General features: G+C 38.4%; 1 protein-coding gene across 6 annotated transcripts in view; it reads left to right on the top strand.

The window, feature by feature from the left end:
- sgcd (sarcoglycan, delta (dystrophin-associated glycoprotein)) overlaps positions 1–24,236 on the top strand; it is a 222,985-nt gene that overhangs the window by 184,062 nt on the left and 14,687 nt on the right. For all 6 annotated transcript variants that reach the window (XM_053478375.1, XM_053478373.1, XM_053478371.1 and 3 more), the window contains exon 6: positions 15,733–15,805. In XM_053478375.1, coding sequence (XP_053334350.1) covers positions 15,733–15,805 — 73 coding nt within the window. The remainder of the gene's footprint in view (positions 1–15,732; positions 15,806–24,236) is intronic.

Raw genomic sequence — 24,236 nt, 5'->3', positions numbered from 1 at the left:
AATATAGTTGTGATGATGTTCACCAACAGTACAATGTTGTTTTTGACAGTGAAAAATGACTTTGATTTAACCACATTAACACAACGTTGAAACAATGAAATCGTAACCTTTATTTTGAGCGTTTTACGGCGATTAACATCCATTCGCACAACATCCGAGCACATCCGCGCAAGTGTTAATTTCCAAAAGGGTTTAGAATGCCGATCAGAGACTGGGACAGATCTCACGCTGATCAGGCGTCTTTGGGTCTTGCTGGAAACAAGACCATGATCCATGGAGGCTCCACCTCAAAACGTACAGTTTCATTCCGCGAGCAATCACCCTCAGAAACAGTTGCACTGGACTAAACAGTATACAATCCGCTGGTAAAAGCACCAACATGCTGTTTTTTTTATTTTTTACTCTTGATCTTGAACACATCTTTAAAATATTGTTATTTGCTCAAATCGAACATCTGGTACTGTACTGTACATTGTGTAATAGTACCACCATGCCTCCAACAAACCTGTTACATCCTACTGCACATTACTACTACTTGCTATTTTGCACTACCTATTATAGTATATGTGATGCACACAGGACCACTTGCCCTACCTTGCACACTCCCTTTATGCAAACACTTTATGTACATCTGCACGTACTCAGGATATCTCCCAGCCCACCTTCATTTAACCTATAAAGCTACTGAATGTTGTGTGTGTGTGTCAACTTATTGCTGAATAAAACCCGATTCTGATCTGCTGGTGACATGATGGTGTGAGATACTGTACCACGGCACACCTTCAGCCCTGTTATAGCGCTATTATACATAATAATGACACGGCTGATAATGACACGGCCAGGGGTAGCTCAGTGGTTATGGCATTGGACTACGGTTCGGAAGATCTCAGGTTCAAAACCCCACAACCACCAAGTTGCCACTGTTGGGCCCTTGAGCGCAGCCCTTAACCCTCAACTGCTCAGATGTGTAATGATATAAAAATGTAAGTCGCCAGCGAGCGTCTGCCAAATGCTTAAATGTATTTGTTTACTTAATCAGTTCTATATCTTCAAATTCTATCATTTCCACTTACTGCAGCTCTGGTCTTCACACCATCACTATTATATTCTTGTATCAGCTGACAGATAACATTAGTAGTGAGACCATTTATACACTTAAATGACATTTTCATGTATGAAAACTTCTAAAAATTACAATTTAATAAGACTTAGCAAATAGTAGCCTACTTTTGAAGTATTTGATTGGTTTCTGATCCATTACTTTTAAAGCTTGATAATTGATTGGGAGGCCTGGCCCCAGACAATCACACAGTAGGACATATGTGATCGAATCCTAGCATGCATACAGTACTGTATACTGTACATTTGAGATGTTTTAAGACATATACATGGTCTTATTATCCGAAAACAGCTTAAATTCATCCTAATCAACTTAGTCATTTTCCTAATATGTGCATCAAACTTATGTTAAGAGTCTACAATGACCTCTAAATACTTAGTCACCAACTTCCTCAATTTCCTTTTGGTCAATTTTGACTTAAAATGTATTCTGGCCTTTAATAAAACACACTGAAACACCCTGTTTTGATGGGCGTATGTTGGGTCATCGCTGGCTAGATCACCGCTTAGCATCATTTAGCGTCCGATAAGAAACCGGGGCATAAAGATCTTCTCAAGCTACACAGTATAATAGTGTTAGTTCATCCAAATGTAAAAGAATAAATTACATTAAACATCTGCAAAGCAGCAGACGGCTCAGAGGAGGTTCTTTCCGTGCCAGAGAAATGAAAAACAAGTCACCCAGAACCCCGTGCCCGCTGTTGAGGAGGAGTGAAAATAATAAGCGGTAGAAAACTATCTAACGCTCTGAATTAGAGTTCAGTCACGTTTCTCACAAGACCCACCGTCCTCATAAAAAGGACATCACTTTTTCTCCCAATTACTTCTACACGTACCTCCTCAGAGAGCCGGTTGTGAATAAGCACGGTGTCACTTTTATCCCAAACTACTTCCTGTTTGAGGACATTGATTAGCTTCCATTGTAACGAGGTTAAAATGATTTATAATACACGCAGCATCCAGGATGAGATTCGCAAAGACAGGCTGAAATAAGACGTGTTTGTGTACGCGGCAGACGCTGCGAGAGAGAGAGACTGCACTCTGTTAAACTACAGCACAGGATTCTATTCTCCATTAACTTTAACAATGTCTCCTTAAAGAGGAGCACTGTCGCCTTGCACCTCAAGGGTCTGGGTTCGATTCCCTGGCCAGGCTCGATTCCCGTCTCTGTGTGCATGGAGTTTGCATGTTCTCCCCGTGCTCGGTGGGTTTCCTCCCCGGTTTCCTCCCACAGTCCAAAGATATGCAGGTTAGGCTAATTGCCGTTCCCAAATTTCCTGTAGTGTGTAAGTGTGTGTGTGAGAGCATGTATGTGTGTGTGTGTGTGCCCTGCGATGGATTGGCATCCTGTCCAGGGTGTACCCTGCCTCGTGCCCTAGGCCTCTTGGGATAGGCTCCAGGTCCCTGCGACCCTGAATACAGGATAAAGTGGTATAGAAGATGAGTGAGTGAGTAAGTGCTTGAAGAGGGCAAAGCAATTAGCATGTGTACTCAAGTTCAGTGATGTATTAAGCTTTGAGCACACTGTTCTCCCAATAGCAGCACATTTAAGCATTGTCAAATTTATTATAAAGACAACAAAAGCATCTTTGGCAAAGCTGACTTTTAAAGGTTTTAATTTTCTGCGTCAGGTGGTGCCACCACAGGCTAATGAGAAATATTATATTTTAAAGTTACTTGTCATAAAATACAAAAAGGTTCCGAAGACAAGGTAAAAATCGCTGTAAAAAGTAAGACATGCATTATATAGGTAGTTACATTTTATTAAGGGACAAATTCGGTTTTTAAACATTAGGCTTGTCCCAAAACATTCAGTTCCTTAAATGGCCACTAGGAGCCTACTGGATCGAAAAGTAAGTCAAATCCCCATGGACACCCAAGCTAAAATGTCCAACAGAAATGCACCTTTACAAAATAAGGGTTTTAGTCTCCATACCTGTAGCTATATCTTCCCTTTCATGACAACTGCACATTGTATTTTTTTTCCTAGTTAAATTTACCCTTTATTTTAATTTTCATATTTATTTCCTATTACTATTCATAGTCTTCTATTTTTAGGTCACGAGCAGTTGTCTAAAGCATTTCACTGCATATTGTACTGTGTATGACTGTGTATGTGACAAATAAAATTTGAATTTGAATTAGTATATAAATTAACTTTAGCCACCTTAGCATTTTAGCTAAGCTGCAGCTAAGCTAGCTAGCTTTTGGTAAATGAGCTAAGTAGACATGCTCCAACCAACAGCCAGGCTCCGCCCATTCGTTCTATCCATTTGACCATCCATGGATTAACCCAGGTTTAGATGGGGTCAACTCCCGCCGAGCTCCCACAGCTGAGCTTTAAAAACGTTCATCAGAAAACCTCTGGGTGACATCACTGCGTCCAGTTCTCTATACAGACTGTGAGTTTTACATAAAATTGGTTTTGGTTAAACCCATGTTTGCTCAGGTTGCATCATATGACATAGTAATTGCACTTCCTGACTATTTAGGCTATTTTTATATAAAAAAATTTTTTTATAAAAGATCGACTTGGCCACTCGGTTAAATCTTTGTGCTTGTAATCATACTTAGAATAATAATAAAAAATGAATAGGCCATTATGTATATAATGCGAACTCATTTTATGACATGATTTAAAAAAAAAAGGTTTTAATGCCTGATGTCATAAAACCAACAGACTAACCATGAGTCAGATTTTTTTTTTTTATTCCTTTTTTGATTTTGAAAAGAACTACAGACCTTCACCATGAACGCAATGTTAAGGTCAGCTGAGGTTTTTTTTTTTTTGTTTTGTTTTTTTGAATGATGAAAAGCATGCCAAAAATAAAAGACTTTTGTTTTTGTTGCTGGGCATGTCCTGTGATGTCCCTGAGAACTTCAGAAGGTTTATTTATTTATTTATTTATTCTTCCAGCGCTTAATAAGTAGAATAATTTAATCTCTTCTATTCTCCATCATAAAATAATTTATTTGTTTGTTTATTTATTTTACCAAACATAGTTTATTTGCATTGTATCCTTATGTACAGTAATTTCCACAGGTGGTCGGGTATTGTTTAGACTTTGAGGGACAAAAAAACAATATTGAAAACCATTATTAATGCGATATACTATATTTCAAGCATTTATTAATGTCTTAAATCAAAATTGGGGTGCATGTTAAAACCATACAGTAGGTCTTGGTCATTATAAGTTTTTCTGTTCTGCACACTGACCATGAACTTTGTCACCTGGAGCACGAATACACTGGGAGAAATTAGGGCCAAATTCCACAAATCTCCCCTTGTTTTGCACAAAAATGCCTTCCAACATTCATCTGGGAGTCGTATGAAGCTTCTTAAATCCCACTGAGCTAAATCCAGTTGGTATCTTTTAAAGTTACAGTGTTGTTGTTGTTAGTCTTTTGGCTTCTTCTTAGAGTTGGGAGGGAATCGAACTCAAATGCCCCAAAATGTTGGAGCAGTTCCATCACCAAGCAAATCTTTAGCATTTTATGTAATAAAAAATAAATAAATAAATTTGAAATATGTTGATACTTTTACCGTAAAGCAACATCTCAACTGTTTGGAGCAGGCCTATTCTAGGGGTGTTAATAATAATACTGTAATAAAATAATGTTGATTTTTAGATTGGGAGGCTCAGTAGTGTGAACACAGAGTAAAATCTCGCAGCTATCGTCTTTATTGTGGCTTTTTCACGTTCCATAGATCCATTAGATCAGGCTAATGATGTTTAGGTTGAAGGCTTCCGGAGTAAGAAAGATAAATTATTAATACAAAAACCTGGCAAATAAAGGAAAAACTACAGTATACAGATAGAAGTGATGTCTTTTCCATAGTGGATTGTGTGTGTGTGTGTGTGTGTGTGTGTGTGTGTGTGTGTGGGCTGCGGCTACTTCAGGGTGGCTGAGCAGAGACAGTATAATCAATTACACCACAAGACAGTTGAGGGGGATAATGAAATTTGTGGAATGGAGAGAATGCAAGGTGGTGTACCACTGCGGTAATTAAAATGGCCTGTGACAGGGGAAGTTGAGAAATAAGCCGGAGGATGTTCACACGTCCCCTCCTCGCTCCCGCAGTCAGGAGAAGCCCCACATGGTAATCATATTATCGCATTTTTCATTTTTCCCCCCTTATATTAATGATAATTAAAGCTCATTGATTAGTTTCAATTATACTCCGTTGACTGGCTGCGGTGCAAACTAATTCAAACCAGACCTGATGATAATGATGATGCTTTGTTATTAACAGCTTTCCTGACTCACACTCGAATATTTAGAATTGTATTGATGTATTATCTGATAGACGTTATTCCTGGGTATAACGTGGAGCTCTACGTCAATATTAATATGTATTACACTGAAGACTAACATAAACTTGTAGATTTCATAAGAAAATTGTATATTTAGTTATGAAATGCATCCCTACTGTATATGGATGTACATTGTTATTATTAATAACTGCACTAAGGAGGAAAAAGGTAAGTACTGTATGGTATGACTGGTGTGAAAAGGTAGTATGACTTAAATAACACTCAGTATAGCATGAACAAAAAGATGCTTATATTCACAGGGTGTATTAGATACAAATGCATTATTATAATAAAATGTTATTTCGCAATATAAGGACATTTGGAAATGTTTTATTCCTTTTTCATGACATCATGTTAATTAAAACGTATAATTTCACACCTGTTCTTGTCAACATTTTGGTAGAGCATATATTTGGGTCACTATATCATATATAGGTGAGGTACAGTATGCTCTGTTAAAAAAAATAAAAATCCTTACACGCAACTGTATTTTTAAATAGTGTACCTGTTTTACTCGTTTAAAGACTACAATACAAAAAAAGTAGAACTTACAACCAAAAAACATTTATGCTCTTGTATCACCACACAGAAAATGTAGCATTTATTTATACCTTTACCATAAAGCATCATCTCAACCATTTGGAAGAAGTCTAAAAAAACATTGTTATTGATGCCCCAATGGAGACTCCTTGAAAAAAAAAAAAATTAAAAAAAACTCACCCCAGTATCCAAACTGTCCCGTTTTAGAAAATTAATCAACACCTTTTGAGCAGTATGTGTAGTAGAATATCTAATATGATGTTAAAGTTTAAGATGCAGCAGTAGGATATTTTATAACATATATTAAAACAACACAGAAAGAAGGCGTTTAATTATGTTAGCATAAATTATACAATAATTTACTATAGAAATCCTCAGAATTCTGTAAGGTTAGCTGTTTTTTTATATCAGTGTAAAGGAACCACGCGTCATAATATGTGTATCGCTTTCCTTATAGCATCCTTCCGTGGCAAACATTTCATCCGTTTGAGCTGTGAAGTTTAACAACGTGTAATTTATGGAAGTGAACCATCCTAAAGCAAGAAATAAAGTCCCCACATTTCATGATTTTATCAAGGCTGAATAGGAAATACGCCGTGCCCAGTGACCATTGGCTTCCTGTCAGGTGACCATAGTGAGGAAATGATAAAGAGTCTATAAAAGTCAGTGAGTTATGTTTAAATAGTCGCTTTACCTGCGCGCCTCCCCTTGGAGACTCAATAGCACTAAAATAAATCTCTCGAATGTTGGTCATGTTGCCGGATTAGATCCTCGAACTGAGAACCGACCACCATGTGCACTGATGTGTGTTTAGTTCTGCGTTTGTTTGTTTTTTTCCATAGCCGGTACAGCTACAGCTATACGATTCTTTACAGAATTAAATCGTGCCGCGACTCACGAGGAAAAAATGGCGACTTTTTAGGAGACCCTCGGTGGAGGAATTTGTGGTGTGTTTTAATACCGGTGCTGAACCAATAACCCTCTTATTTAGCAGCGGATTTACAGCACAGACCCAACCAAGGGAAAATCAATTCGCGCGAACGGCAAAATCCCAAGTCGCAAATTATCCGGAGTAACTTTAGGAAGCCTGGCCTTTACAGCATTCACTACAGCCTTTGGAAAACTTGGTAAAGATGGCATCATTAAAGCCTTCCAAAAGGTCAAATCAATGGTACGGGCAGACTAAAATACAGAATTACACTCATGACACCGCTGGCTACGGTCACAAGTGCGACACTTCCAGAAGACAAACACTCTTACAATCTGAAGAGGGTTTCGTGATCGCTGTTAGTGTGACAAATAGTCTCATTGCTGCAGATGATGTTATCTGAAAGGTTGTGTTCCTTCTCCTCCTTTCTCAGGTGGGCTGCACTCAGAACTGGAAAAACATGCTGATAAATTAAACTAAGACATAGATGTTGTTGTTGTTAATCTTTCTGCTGCTCCTGTAGAGGGGTCGGCCTTAGCGCACCATCCGATTCGCACACACAACTTGGCACAGGTTTTATGCGGATGCCGTTCCTGATGTAACTTGCCCATTTTACACCCAGGCTTGCGACAGGCACTGCATCCGGTACCGGGGGTTTGGGCATCGGGTCAGAATTGAACCCGGGCCTTCCGCATCGTACCACTGCCCACTGCTCTTAGACATACTGTAAGTCTTACATTATCTAAACTAAGTTTGCTTTTTAACACACATTAACCCTTTTATTCTCTTCGAGAGAAACCCTTTGAAAGATAAAAAAACTGAATTATTTACTGAATATTATCCAGTTTTAAAACCTTTTAAAACCTAAAACCGTTTAAACACATTAAACCTAATGGTTTTTATTTTATGTAGTTATCTACATAGGAAAGAATCTACATCTGTCTCAAGGAAGAATTTCATCAAAGAGAGAGCTGAGCAAGGTTTTCATTTTGTGCTATTTAGGCCATTAAGAACGTAGGATCCTGGGAACACAGGGATGACCCCCATAATTTAATTTGCTAATGAATTAATCAGAAGTACAGACATGTCCAAAAGTTTTGAGAATGACACAAATGTTAATTTTCATAAACTCTGCTGCTTCAGTGATTTTAGATCTTTGTGTCAGAAGTTACTCTGGTATACTGAAGTATAATTACAAGCATTATTTAAGCGTCAAACGCTTTTATAGTCAATTACGTTAAGGTTATGCTAAGAGCTGATATTTGCAGTGTTACCCCCTTCTTTTTTAAGACCTTCACAATTCACCATGGGATGCTGTCAATCAACTCCTGACCCACATCCTGACTGATGGCAGCCCATTCTCACATAACCAGTGCTTGGAGTTTGTCAGAATTTGTTGGACTTTCTCCACCCACCTCTTAAGGCTAAACCACAAGTTCTCACTGGGATTAAGGTCTGGGGAGTTTCCCAGACATGGATCCAAAGTTTCGATGTTTTGCTCCCCAAGACACTTAGTTATCATTTTTGCCTTATTGCATGACGCTCCATCATGCTGGAATAGGCACGTTCAACACCAAACTGTTCCTGTAAGGCTGAGAGAAGTTGCTCTCAGAGGATATTTTCGTACCGTTCTTTAATTATGACTGTGTTCTTAGGCAAAATTGTGAGTGAGCCCACTGCCCTGGCTGAGAAGCAACATCACTCATGACTGGTCTCAGGATGCTTTACTGTTAGCATGACACAGGACTGATGGTCGCACTCGCCTTCATACAGTACTGTAGATTTCAAGAAAGGCAGCAAAGAAACCACTTCTCCGTAGTATTAGCATCAGAAACAGACTGATATTATGCCAAAGGTAAAAATGATTATCTCTGATAAATCCCCTTCCCCATTGTTTGGGGCATTCGGAAAAAAGCTTATCCAGAGGAGAAAAGGTGAGTGCTACCGTTATACTTCAATATTCCATAGTAACATCAAGCAGCAGACTCTGTAAAAATTAATATTTGTGTCCTTTTGGTTTTGCTATGGCTGTGTAAATATTCTGTAAAAAAAATATATATATTTACTATTAGTTAAAGTTAGATTTGCTGACTAGCTAGTGAATGTTAGCTGCAGGAGTTGATGCAACTCTAACCTGGGGTTAGCAAAGCAGTAAAAGAGATGCGTCAATTCAAGCATATTAAAACATTTTATTCCTTTAATTTAACTTCTACCTACAGGTACAACACTATCATGCATTGGATGATCCATTGTCTTCGAGTGGACAGCGATAGCTACGGAGCTAAACGCACTGTGTAGCATGAGAAATACGGAGGCGATAATTAGCAAAATAATCATTTGATAGTGTTCGTTTTACATTGATGACCTTAATTAGATGCTACAGTAATCTGAGTTCATTTGGTTTGACAGAAGACGTGGTTTGTAATAATTGCTTTAAAGGTCTACATAAAAAAAGACCAAAGTAATTATGCTTAAGTATCATAACAAAGTAGAATGGCTCAGGTCTTTTCCATTGTGTTTGAGTTTTTTTACTGGAAATGTCACTAAGCTAAGAATATAACACACTCCTGGATTTTCATTCAACCTAATAAAGCCTCTCAGCAAGCCACCATTTTGGCTCTCCACTTCCAAATGCCCTTTAGGGTGGTCTTGGGCACTTAGCAGCCTTTTTTAAGCACTTCATTGGAGTACGTGCACCATTGACCTCATGTAAATACCCAGTAGATCATGCCATACAACGGTGCTCTTACACACTGAGTCACTCTTCTAGCCCTGAAACAAAGAATCACTTGCACACAGTAAAAGGCCCTCTGGGAAGCCGGCCACAAGTTGGTGTGATTTTAGCCTGAAATTACACGCTGCTGGCTTCTGACAGATAGCTACAATTTCCTCTCATTTGGCCACCTGCAGCGCTGCGCGCCCGACAGCACAGCGTACACCAGCTAATGGATGACATGCGGTCTTTGGTATTCAGCTAATAGAACAAGATGTGGTGCTAAGAATTATTTCAGGCTAGCACAAAAAAGGACTGAAATTACTCTCATCTCATGCAATTAGCGCTCAAACAGTATGATTGAAATAACGAGAAGATTAATAGTGAGATCTTTTTTCTCACCCCACTTAACCTTCCCCATATCTGATCGAACAACATGGTCACATAGTACAGGATTAACGTTTAAGATTGTTATTAAGATTAAGATTGGGATCAGACTGTTTTTATTTTTTTTTTGTAATGTGTTTTAATAGCATGTGGCTTTGAGGCTTAGATTTTATTGGTAAATGTTTTGACCGGAATCCATGAAAAAAAATCCATAAAAAGTTAATAAAGCGATTGGCAAAATAGGAAACAGTGAAAATTAATCCATCTGTCCGGTATTCAGTATTTCGAATCAGCTAACTTTATCTGAAAGATCTTCCTCTTATTTATTATGAAAAAGCAGCATTCTTGGCTCTGATCTATTCTGAATACTGCAGTGACTCGGCGAGTTCTTAAGGCGAAATGTCGTATTGCAAAACGCATTTTCCCATAGGAAATAATGTAAATGCAGATAATTTGTTCCAGCTATCCAAAAATATTACCAATGTTACCAATTTCCAACACTATAATAAATTTTTTTGCATATAAAAACAATGAAAACATTTAGAAAAGATGTAAAATTTAGAAACAAATAGACATTAAACCTTACTTAATCTTTATTTATGATTCCTCTTTGCACCGGCTTCTTTAAAAACCAAACTGAAAGTGGCTCCCTTTTCTTCTTGCTAGTGGCATTGATAAAATTCTTAGGACCCATGGTCCTATGTCTTCACTAAATCTTGCACAAAATGCAAAAAATAAAGTAAAATAAACACAAAAAAATACATAAACTCGATTTGCTTGGCTTTCCACTGACATGCACAGGTTTTAATCGGATCCTGGAGGTACACTCAACTTAGCTGTTCGGCCCGGTTCATTCGCTCATATGCTAATGCTAATTTCCCATAAAATTTCAGTTCTTGAGGCCAAAATTTGTGAAGCTGGGCGTTCGTTTGCCAAAGTACCACTCTAGGATGCTACTTTGGGGCAAGAAAACAAGATCTCAATCTAAGAGTAACACACTTTATTGCGAGTTTTTTTTTTTTTTTTTTTTTTAGAAAACTGGAGATCCTCTCAAAAACACAAGAAAGCACACAAAGAAAACAAGGAACTCCTAGTTCAGCACTGACTCTCTTAACCCATTTTAACGCATTGCACATGTAAATATTACTTATGGTTTTTCAATCTGTCCATGCATGAGCTACTCTCAACATTTTAATTAGGAGTCACTCAGCATGAGCATCCATCTCTGAAGCATCTCAGCAAGCCAGGGAAAGAAATAAATAGCTACGATTAGGACTCATCGGCGCAAAGATAAACAGTGTTTCGCCGAGCAGAACCGGCATTGTTAATGCATAGTCCAGCTCCCGTTGTCCATCGTAGCCTCCGGAAGAAAAAAAGGCATTAGGTGAATGTTTTATGAGGTCCTGTAAAAGCGGTGATGGATATGGCTCCATGGCCCATAACTCGCCTGATTGATCAGGAGCAAAGACCGCGGACATGGAAGGGGTCACGGGCGCCATTATCGTAACGCATTAATGGCATAATTTCTGGTGAGTCCGGCGTGTTGAAGTTAAACAAACAAACACAAAAATATGAAATGGCTTTATCGATCACACATTTAATCTGTCTACGGACGTTTATCGCAACACAGGGTGGGTGGGTGTGTGGGGACGGCGACGGCGGTGCATTGTTTGAGCGAAGTGCTTATTGAGTTGGTTTGAGAAATACAACAAGTCACACAAGTTTCACAATGTGTGCCTTTTAATAGGAAAGGCAGAAATGATTTATTAGTCCTTCCACAGGTGGTTTATTGCGCTCTGGGCGAGCTGAAATAAAAGCCACCGCGCACAATTTCAGGCTCGGAAGTCATTGTAATGCTGCTCTTGTACATCATACACCTCAATCAGTACTTTGTATGTATGTACAGTCCTGTGCAAAAGTCTTGAGCCGCCTCTCATTTCTTAATAATAAATAAAATTCAATGTAAAGCGTAACAACCAACCACTCCGCATTCAGCTTCAGTAGTATACTACTGTAATCACCGGCCTGATCGTCTGTCATCATCCGCCTCCGTTTCTCACTGGTTCATGCCTTAAGTTAGGTGGTTTTTACGCTTGAATGATTCACAGGTCACTGTGTGGCTTAACAAACAAAAAACATTCATCTGAAACTGCTCAGGTACAGGGACTGGACTAAAAAGTGCCAAAAATTAAAGACAAAAAACTCCTTTAGGAAGCCTGAACAACTAATCCTCAAGACTTCATTCAACAATACAAGAAAATCTGTCTCTTTAGAAGCAGCCTATAAAGAAATGAGCAGTGGGGGGGGGGGCAAGACTTTTGCACCGTACTGTATATTATAACCGTCATCATTTCCTTTCTCATAGTAAAGCATTTCTATAATTCTTTTAAGCAGCTTCACTCCCTTCTAACTTCCTCTTCTTCCTTTTTTCTATAATACTCGTTTCCCAGGACATGCTGCAAAGCACACAAGTTCACTTTATTCATTTTTATTTATTCCCCCGAGGTGACGATTAGCATCTCTGAACTGTGACTGGAGCCCACAGATGTGTGTGTGTAGTGTGTGTGTGTGTGTGTGTGTGTGTGTGGTGTGAAGATCCTGCTGGCACAGCACAGATACAGATTAGCCCTTTTACTGCTACACGCGACTAGGAGCCGTGAAAAAAAGAAGGTCTCCATTAAACTGGATCAGATAGAATGGATGCACATGTTTTTTTTTTTTTCTTTTTATATACGTAAGAAGACAGAGACACAGAGACACCGTGCAACTTCTGATAGGGTGAAAATAATCCACACCTGGTGTGGCATGATACAGCCTGAAGCAAAACGTGGATTAGTTTCGTAAAATAGTGTGGCTTGTCGTGGGTTATTCCTTTCATCACACCATAGATTTTTTACCAATAATTGCTCATTTTTTATTTATTAACTGTTTTATATATTATATCCTTGCTAAGAAAAAAGCTCGAAAAAGAAGGCAAGTTTCTTTTTTCCCTTTGTGCAATAATAACCACTACTGTATCAATTGTTTTTTTTTCCTTTCTTTTTTTCCCAACAGGCCCGAGTAAAAGCCTCTTCCAAATGGTTAAGATGTCACTTTATGGTAAAAATAGAAATGGAAAAATGTAACATAAAATTACTTGTGTGGTCGAAACACTGGCATCTAGTGTTTTTTTGTTTGTTTGTTTGTTTGTTTGTTTGTTTGTTTAAGCATTGCACACCTTAGCCAATTGGCAGAGATGGCTCAATCACGCTATGTTCAGAACGTTTTCTTTTTTTTTTATGATATAATGACTCAAAATACAGTATGCCCTACCAACATCCAAAAAAACTTGGGCAGAACATTCTAGGATTAATGTAGATTGCATTGAGCTTTTTTATACTTAAGAAATGTTCATGAGATATACAAGATTCTCTTTTTTTCCCTTTTGAAATCGATGGGACAAAAGAAAAAAAAACACAGCTTGGTATATTACTAGTAAAAAAGAAAAAAGAAACACTGACACTGGAGACTCCTTCCATAAAACGCATTAATATAACAAAGGATAACAGCTTTGGATTACATGGAGGTACAGATTACAGGGTTGTTACTATGGAAACCGTAACCTATTAGAACGAGCACATTAATATAAACCTGCAAGCAGAACTACCTGCTTTATTATTATTATTTTTGCTTATTATGTTATTTTTAAGCCCAGGCGTGTAGAGTGTAGAGCTTGAAAACTGTAATTAGCTCACAGTTGAAAAAAAAAACATACCTAGCTAAAAGCTTCTCCCACACCACGATGTGCGCATTTAACTCAAGCATACTGCTGGAAACAGTACAAGACTATCACTATGTTCTCCTATTTGTTCCGCAGGAGACACAGCAGTGTGTGAGAGGGTAGCTTCACGTTTTGGATATGTGCTTAGCAGTTATGTTTCTTCTTTTGTTCATCAGAAAGACTGCAAGCTTTACCGGGCAGAGAAATCGATTTAGTGGATTTGGACAGAGATTGCTCTCTACTAATGCAGTCCGCAACGAGCTACAGCCTGAGATCATCCTGATTTCTATATTATTACGCATCAATAACGTTATGTCCTGCAAGCTCAACCAAATAGTTAATATTAACAGTATATACTGCCTGTCTTCCAAAAAATTCACACACACACACACAGTATTCCCTTTGCATGCCTTAAGCTCTGATTATATGGCGTCTACTTCACACTCTTAGTCCTGGAATCTGTCGTATATTCAGGGTGGAAGAAACCCTCCATAGATGTGATCCTCTGGTGATTCAGTACATTCAGGTGGTCAGCTGACTTCATTTTATTGCCCCATAACGTTACTGAGTCTCGACCTGAGTAACTGATCAACCCCAGATCATAACACTGTCTCCAGAGGCTTGTACAGTGGACACTATGCATGATGGGAGCATCGCTTCATGTCCTTCCCTTCTTACCCTGACACGCCCATCACTCTGGAATAGGCTCAGTCTGGACTCATCAGGTCACATGACCTTTCTCCATCGCTCCCAAGTCCGATCTTCATGCTCCCTAACAAACCGAAGTTGATGAGTCTTAAAGACACACAGATGTTTAGTCCTATGAGTTCTCATCACATTGTGTGTTTGTGTGTAAATGCTTTTACTTTTATTATTAAATATAACTTTACTGGCTGTTTTTTGTGATGCAACTTCACCAAGCGTTTAAGTGATCTCCAAACACACTCATTTAGGATGTTTTCGACTCACATTTCTTCTTGATGCTTCAGCACTATCCAGGTTTCTGACCCAATTCCAGTCATTTTTAATGTACATTGGTCTTTTTTAATGATGTACCTTCCTTAATCTGGTCAAAGGATCTCTTCTTAAAAGACTGTTTAAACATACTGGGTTCTTACTTTTGCCGCTGAACTTATTTTATTCTTTAATGTTATGATTAGGCTGAAGGTCAGGCTTCTAGGTTCTTGCCCCAGCGCTTGCCAAAGTACACATATCTACCCGTGCTTATACTCATTTTAATCTAAATCCTGTCGACTTGGTGCTATAAAATTTCCACACTAGCTAAAACTTGGCATTATGACCCTGCTGGGATCTCTCTGTGGTTCGAAATCTTTCCACGTTACACAGTTATAGCTTCTGGAGAGAAAAACCTGACCTACCTGGAGCCGTTATTACTCTAAAAAAGTATCTGTCCCTCCTGAGCAAGCTTTGCAAATTTTTCTTTCCTCTTTTGTGGACACTAGTGGTATAATTTAAGACCATCCCTAAAGGAAATCTCTGTACTGTAAATACAACGGAAAGCACATCAGCAGTTTTGGAAGTTTAATTGAATTTTATATTTATTTCTTTTATTTTTTTTTTATTCAGTATCCCCAAAAAACTGCGTTTTATATAAGAGGAGTTGTAAGATGCCAGCAGGGTCCCTGAGCCACCATGTCGAAAAAGGAACGTACCTTCATCATTCTGTCCCTGTGCAGCAAACACCCGCTTTTAGCCTCGCTGGAGAAGAGCTCTTCATCAAAGTTCAGGTTTTGTTTAATGAGCCGGGCTCACGGGAGAGTCTGTAACACATCGATGCACACTCATCGATCCAGGTTGAGGAACACCTGCCCTGACGACTCGGTGGTAGCACGTGGGCGAGGTTATCGTTTCGCCGTGCGCCGGTTGATGTTATAGCTTCAGAGATTATGTCCATTGATTTGAACATGTTGCTCAAGCGCAGCTAATGTGTTCTGCTTTGTGCTTTCAGGGGCAGAAGGTGCGGTCTTTAGTAACTCGGTGGAGACGCCACACGTCAGAGCGGAGCCCTTCAAAGAGCTGCGGTAAGACTTTTCCTTTTATTTAATTTATGTGTGAGAACGAATGCGCCGTGAAGGCATGAGTCAGCTAGCTGGAGGCTAAGGTTTAGATCGTTAGGGTGTGAAGAAACAAAAAAGTGCTGAGCAATTATAGTATTTAGGTGAAATTATAGACTGTGTGTCAAAATCTTACTCGATTAAAAGTGGAAACGAACAGGCAATAAAAAAAACAGGGCAAAGCAATAAAAGTTGTTATTTTAAATGTAAGCTAATGTCAATAGAAAGTAACCTTTATTACATCATTCTATCTCTAAATTTGCTGCTCATCTGCATGATTATCTCTGCGCAGCTTGGTAACGAATTAAAGAAGTACAACATCTAGTAAATAACCAATACAGTGGTACCTTGGCATCCAAACGCCCCAAGAACATCCTTTTGAACTGAAACTTTGCAAGAAATTTATCTCGACATACGCATCACTTTTGGCACGCGATCCAACGGGCCGAGCTGAACCGAACGCCGTCTAAGTTGCACGTATGTCTGGGAGCCGTTAAAAAGTCGATAGCGTCGTTGGAAAAGCCAAGTGAAGAAAGTTTACATATTTTTGGGCCATTTTGTGCAAGATTTAGTGAAGACACTGCAGAAAATGGAGGAATCATAAATTAGAGTTAAGTGAGGATTAATGTTTACTTAATTTACATGTATTTTATAAATGTTTTGATTGTTTTTATATGCAAAAATATGATTATAGTGTTGGAAATTGGTAACATTGGTAATATTTTTGGGTGGCTGGAACTGATTATCTGCATTTACATTATTTCCTATGGGACAATGCGTTTCACAATATGAAATTTCACCTTAAGAACTCGCCTCCGGAATGGATTAAATTGCTGTAAGTACAGTACCACTGTACTTACTATTAGCTACAGTAGATTTTGACTTGCCTAGCCAGTCGATGTTAGCTACTGCACTAGAATGTATGCTAACATAGTGAAATTCTTACTGGAAGTTAACTACTGGAACACTATGTTTGTTTCATTGCACAATTAAATCTACATTACATTTATCAGATGAATGAATCAATATTTTTCATTAGCTAGACTATAGCTACGTAGCTGCCTATACAGTTGATGTTAGCTAATCTACGGAATCTATGTTAGCCCTACCTGGTATCAGCAAATAAAACAGGCTTAGTTAAATATAGCTAGGTAATATTAGCAAATTAAATTACTTACCGTTAGATTTTTACGTCCTGCCTTGAAAACTTATACTGTAAAAGCTCCTGGAATCGAGGCTAGTCCAACCCGGGATTAGCAACAAAATCAGACTTACGTTGTGAAACGCAATGTAAAGTAAAATTCTGTAAGCCGTCTCCATTTTTAAATGCACACTGAGCGTGCGTGATGCCGCCGCGAACCTTCTACCGTTTGAACCAGGACTTTTCCGCTATTTTCTTATGCATGTGGCTGTGTGTAATACCAGAAGCTATCTTTTCACCAAAGCGCATTTGAGAGATTTTTAGATGTTACGCTTGCAAGGAAATGAGTCAATAGCAATTTTCCTCACTAAGGTTAATGATCAAAGATTGCTGGAAAAGGAAAAAAACGCAGCATTTGTCGCACATTGTACAGTTACACAAAGAGGCCGGTGTCAATGAGTTACATTTCCCGTCTTTTTTTGTGCGACTTAGGCTGAAAGCAAATCACAGACCATTTCAATAAACCTTTGCTCGTCTGAAAGAGGAAAAAAAAAAGAGAGAGATCATTTATTTATTTATTTTATTTTTTATTTTCTTGAATGTAAGAGCTGCCATTTGGAACGGCAAAACAAGACAAACAACTCAAGTTTCTTTTGGAGGAAACCTTGACCTTGAATGCAAAAGGCAGCGGTTTGAGATAACTACAAGTTGGTACAGTAGAATTTGATAAAAAGGATCGCGAAGCAATTAGGATCAAGTGTCTGAGAGCGGATGGTAAAACTTGTACATTATGTCCAGTCATAGCGATGTAGAGTAAAAGCTCTTTTAATGGTTAAGACTATGTTAAAGTGATGTAACTAGACTTTAAGGACATTAAATTGCTGTTATGAGCTGGCATGTTCAGTCCGAGGGTGTTGATTACATTTGTACAGTAGTACTGCTAATCATCCCATCTGCAAAGGAAATTAAATTATATTAATTCTAGACGAGTCTTTTTTTTTTATCTAAGAAAGAGACCAGGTTTGGGGTAATACCAATAATCTGATATTGTTTTCTTTAAAAGCTAATAATCTTTGTTTGTTTTATTCATTGCAGTTTTTTTCTCACAAAAATCATAAAAAAGTCACATTCTTTTTCTGTGAAGTTTACTAGGTGCAAAAAATATACAGTATTTCTTTTTTTAAGTCCATTTCCAGTCCTTTGCCTTGTGTTACAGAAGCCGATATTTTTTCTCTTAACTATTAATTATCTAAAAATGTTGCTGTTCTTATACACTACTGTTACTGTATATACACACACAGCTTAAACAAAGACCTTTTTTTAATATAAAATGCATGACTTTTTTTTTTTTTTTTTCTATTGAATAAAAATAAAAGCCTCCGGTGCTCATGCGGCATAATTGGTAACAAGAGCTAAGTTTTGTTCGCGAAGATATCACAACTTTATTTGCCACAGACTGATTTAAAAAAAATGAACTCTCTCTTTAAAAAATTTGTTAAAAAAAATGTAACACTAAAAACAACAACACAACAATGTGTATAAGCAATACAACTACTGTACATAAGCAACGTTGGGCTGGTAACAGATCAAACCAACAGACTTTTTTTCATATTTAATTGTCTATTAAATACTATATAATATGAAATTGCAAATCGTTAAGCCCAGTATTGTGTAGGTTCCCCTCGTGCCACCCTGGCGGCTCTTGCCCCTCAGGTCGTGACTACAGATCGGGAATGGTGGGTTTCGGGGCGGGGGGGTCTCCGATATTACAGAAGCTATAGAAGTCTGTGTCTGTCTATGTCTTTGTGGCTGCTAAGATCAATTTCAACTTGGATATGATATATTTCTATCATATTGTATTATATTACATTATATTATATTGCCAGGCCCGACTGTAGCAGTGATGTATTATGCCTGACACACTGAGTTACGTATACAGCAGTATAATCAGCATGCCTTTACTACCTACAACATAAAAAAAATTCAGAGAAGAGAAAACAGTACAACACCCTGAAGCAAGGATCTCCCTGTGTAACTTGTGGGGTGGTTTTATGGCTGTTTGTACGAGTCAAACCTCAAACCTTTACCCCCCAAAAAAAGAAGAAAAAAAAAAGGATTGTTTTAAGAAAGTATTGGCATCCCACGGTGTAGTAAAAGAGTTCGTTAAGGGTATGGCTTGATTTGAGGAGAAAAGCTGCGAGAAAGAGAGGAACAGAGGAAGATCGATGTCCATGTTGCTGGCACCTCCTGTTCTTGGACAGGCACTCTTAGGTCCCTGATCGATGTCCGATGCTCATCAAAATCTAATTAAAGGCGATTCCCATTAACTAAACAAACGCGAGCGGCGCAATGCCAATAGCTGGGCACGAGGGAGGACGCGAGCGGGTGGGGTCAGATATGCTGGTGGATGCAGCGTTGCAGGATAATAATGAGCAGTAAATGGCCTGAGGGGGCATTAGTTATTGTAGCAACACACACACACACACACACACACACACACACCTACTGTAATAACCTTGCTCATCAGCTTCCAAGTTTCACATTAATCATCACTTCTAGCCTCTGTGCAAGAACTGTTTTTTTGGCAGCCATCAGTCACAAAGGTGTACAGTACCCCCTGACAGTCTTAGACCGTGATTAATCTCACTTCTAACTTCAAATAAGCGTGCACAACACGGCTGCTGTGCGTATCCTGCTGTCGCAATACAATGTAGTGAACACTGGGGGCAGTATAGCACTGCTTCAGACTGTACTGTATGTACAACTCTCTAAACTAACTAGCATTGGATCTTATCTTGAGTACGAGACTTCTGCATATTTTTAAATCAAATATTATAGATTTTTTTTTATCCTTTTCTGTATTTTACTATTACTTTAACAGACTAACTCTGGTCTCAGAGCTCTGCCTAAGTGTGTGTGTTAATGTTCCGTGAAATAATCCTTCAGATAGTACATGATTTCATTCAAACTCCCTCTGTTTCACTCCACTTTCAAACACGCCATTTCGGTGTTTATGTAAATGAGCCCCTGTATATATATATATATATATATATATATATATATATATATATAAACTGTTTTTAAAGCTGGAACATCTATAGAGTTTTCAAATTCAAATGATCTAGCAAATGAATACACTCAAATTTGATCAAATTTATTGACAGTTTATTAATATGAGATTACTTTACTACAAAACAAATAATTAAAAGATCATTAGACTTGTTTATAGACATATTTTAGCATTCGTGAACATAACTCTCTTGTTCTGTTTGTAGATACTTTAGCTCATTTTAAGAATTTAATGCTTAGAAAGAGGCAAGATTATATACCAATAAAGAATAAATAACGAAAAGTACTTAAAAATAGTACAATATGTTTAGAAATACACTTAATAATCTAATCCTCATTAGATAACTTCAATGCTCAGATCACATTTTTGCAGGTTCTTTCACCACCAAGTTCTACAGTATCAGCTGGCTTGAATTCTACAAGAACAACACCATATGTTGGTGTTTTGATGATGATAATGATAATGATGATGATGATGATGATGGTTGAGGAAAGTGATGTCTAATGAGATATCTTAAGATCAGGTGCTGGACACCAGTGCCAAAACCCAGAAAAAACACACATCTGATAACGTTATCGTGTCTAAGTCGTCCTGAATCTCCTCTGACCCGTCCGTTCTGTTTACAGCTAACCTGAGCTCCAAAGCTTCTAACACAAGGCTGAAACCCAAATCCCTCTCTAACCCCTGATCAAGGGCACTACTTGGTGCGTGGAACAAGGGACTGTACTGTCCACCCTCTATAGCGCACTAGCTTTTCATTTAACGCCGTTCGCACTTTTATCTGTGTGACAAAGCATCAGGTAATCCGGTACGTCATCAGGTGATCATCTGGTGATCTTTTTCAATCTTTTATTTATTTTTTTATTGTGGCTCTGAAGTACTCCCTGAATGTAGTTATTTACATAAATACACAGTACCTTAATGTTGGTTTAGGGTACTTCCACCCTAACCGCTGTTTATGTAAATGTTGCAGAAAAATAAATGAATAAATAAATACAATAATTTAAGGAATACTTAGTCCCAGTTTGACTTGAACATCCCCTGTATGTGTACAGTATTTATGTTACAGGTCAATCCACAACTAAGCGTTCCATTAATTTTGACCCGTGTATATAGCAACTAAAATATATTCTCTAAAAAAACTGGAGAAAGTCATTTGTGTGTGTGTGTGTGTGTGTGTGTGTGTGTTGTCAAACTTGAAAGAAACTCACCAAATCCTTATAAAAATTTGAAGATTTTTTGCAAGAGGCATGAAACATCTGTCATCATCTATATTTCAGTTTTTTTTTTTTTTTTTGGAAAACGAAACAAACTATTCTGACTGATGACATGTTCTCACATAATTATTATTTCTATCTGAGAAATATTGTGAAACATCGTCTCCTACAGTCGAGTAATCTCGCCTGACAGAGATCCTGTCCGAGCGTTCAAGCAGAAGGAAAAAAAAAAAAAAAAAAACGTACAAGAAGATTAAAAAACTCTGACAGGTAACAATCGGGTGTTTTACGGCTCCTTCGCGAGGAATTTGGAGTTTCTTTCCAATATCAAGTTGTCATGAAATCACAACCTGTCTATATTCAGTGAAATAGAAAACAAACAAAAAAAAAGTTGAGGTTTCAGCGCGGTGGATTCGTGATGGATAGAAACCCGAGCCGCTGCACAACTCGGGTCTGTTAAAGAAGACTGAGGAACGGCTTTAAGGCTTAAGGAATAAATGAGAGGTGTTTGGAAAGTGCTCATCTCTTGTCTTTACTGCTCAACACCAGCCCGTAGGCAGAGGGTAATTTGTAATCATTATAAGCTCTGCGGGAGTCGTCATGGCGACCCCGGGTGGCCTCGGGGGCGGGGGCGTCGCTCCGCTTCGACTTGAAAATGGGCCGGCTCTGTCTCGCAGAACCTCATCCGGGCTGTATTTATGAGAGTAATTGTGTGAGCATCGTGTGCCGTGTGCAGGTCAGACTCACCCGAGGGTCCTTTCATTATCTCTGCAACAAACCCGAGCTCGAATAATCACGTCCTCTCCCCGGTGACACGACTCGAAATGTTACCCGGGGAGCGGGATCGGCTCACGGCGGAGAAGTTTGACTTTAAGTAAATAAGCCGTCTGTCACCTTGGCATTTTGTGTTTCTCAGAACGTTGCCTTTTCTTTTTCTTTTTTTTTTTGGCGAGTGCTCTTCCTTGTTTTTCGTTCTCCACCCCGGCATGACTAATACGAGTGTATCCTGCTCGGCGGATAACGGTGGGCTTTGCCTACTAGATAACGGCACGTAAACAAATAGACGTGACAATGTGACAATTTCAAATCTCAGCCAACGCAGATAGCAATCATTAGGAGGCGTTGTGAAGGACGGAATAAAATGCGCCTCCCATAAAAATGCACATAAATTTACACAACATGTAAGGTCCTCTCTCTCTCTCTCACTACAGGAAGACAGAACTACGATTAACCTTTGATCTTGAGATCTGAAAGGACTGACATCTGCGCTTCGTTTTCTTTTCTCGATTACGTTTGTGCGTGACTTTTACATTACATTCATCGCAGCGAAACGTCTGTATGATAAATCCAGTGAAGAGGAAATGAGCCTTGAAATTCTTTTGTTTTGTATTTAATATGCACCTGGTTAATACATTTTAACTTTATCTACTTTATACACTGCTTGGCCTCGCACATTCTAACATTTCATTCCTTTACAGCAGCTTTTATTACGGTGCACAGTGTGGGGTCCAGGTCATTCCTCACGAACCACTCTCACCATCTGTAAAAAGTCTTATAATAGAGCAGTGCCATCAGGGAGAAAGAAAAACTCTATAGTTTAGTTTAATAGTGATGACCTGGTGGTTCAGTACATTCAGGTGGTCAGCTGACTTCATTTTATTGCCCTATAACGTTACTGAGTCTCGACCTGAGTAACTGATCAACCCCAGATCATAACACTGTCTCCAGAGGCTTGTACAGTGGACACTATGCATGATGGGAGCATCACTTCATGTCCTTCCCTTGGGATAGGGTCAATCTGGACTCATCAGGTCACATGACCTTTTTCCATCACTCCAAAGTCCAGTCTTTATGCTCTCCAGCTCTCACACTGAAGCCTTTTTCATCACTAAAAATGTTTTTATTATGGACACACAGCTGTTTAGTCCCTGTCCTGTGAGTTCTCATCTCATTGTGTGTGTGTGTGTGTGTGTGTATGAAAATGCTTTTACTTTCACTATTTAACATAACCCTGGTTTCTACTGTTGATTTATTTCTTTACACCATGCAAATTCACCACGTGTTTAATTGATATCCATTTATGACTTTTTTCTTCAGCGCTGTATTCGTCCAATAATGTCTTAGACAGTTCTTAACCCAATTACAGTCATTTTAATGTTTTATTTGCTTAAATATGGCCAGTAATATGACTCTACAGTAATAAAATATAGAAGATACAGACAAAAGATTCATACACAACAAATTACAGTGCTATTAGATAACTTCAGCATCATCGTTCAATATCAACACATACAACTTTACTTTAGACCTTACAATAAGTGTTAGGAGAGGGATCTCCTTCTGTGACATCACAATTAAACGGCTCATATACATTCTACCCTGCATTGCACTATGGTCACATCCTTCACTCATCTTATCCTCTCTTTTGCTAATATTTCACCTTGCTGGTTCACCTTATGTACAATCATCACGCACATCCATATATTATTAAACTTAAACACATCCCCTGTTATACTGAACTCCCAGCCTCCTAACACACAGTATGACAGCAGATTAATCCCTGCCAGATGAGGATGGGTTCCCTGTTGAGTCTGGTTCCTCTCAAGGTTTCTTCCTATCACCATCTCAGGGAGTTTTTCCCCTCAGCACTGTCACACTCGGCTCGTTCATCAGGGACGATCTGATCGTTATGATTCTTACACGTTCACACTTACATAATTTCTTTTGATTGTGTGAAGCTGCTTTGTGACATTGACAGTTGTTTAAAGGGCTATACAAATAAAAATTAATTGAATTTAATTGAATTTTTAGCTCATTTTAGCTCATCCTAACTGCAAATCTTGCTGCTGTAACTATAAAATTTCCCTTTTCTGATTAATAACGTACTTTATCTACTGTATCTAAAATACTTTACTAGATAAAGTACTCTATCTATCTATTATTTAAGTTAATATGGAGTGTAGTTTATTA

The sequence above is a fragment of the Clarias gariepinus genome, chromosome 19 (genome assembly GCF_024256425.1).
Source record: "Clarias gariepinus isolate MV-2021 ecotype Netherlands chromosome 19, CGAR_prim_01v2, whole genome shotgun sequence".
NCBI lineage: Eukaryota > Metazoa > Chordata > Actinopteri > Siluriformes > Clariidae > Clarias > Clarias gariepinus.
The sequence above is the reverse complement of the archived record's forward strand: the minus strand, read 5'-3'. Positions and strand labels throughout refer to the sequence as shown.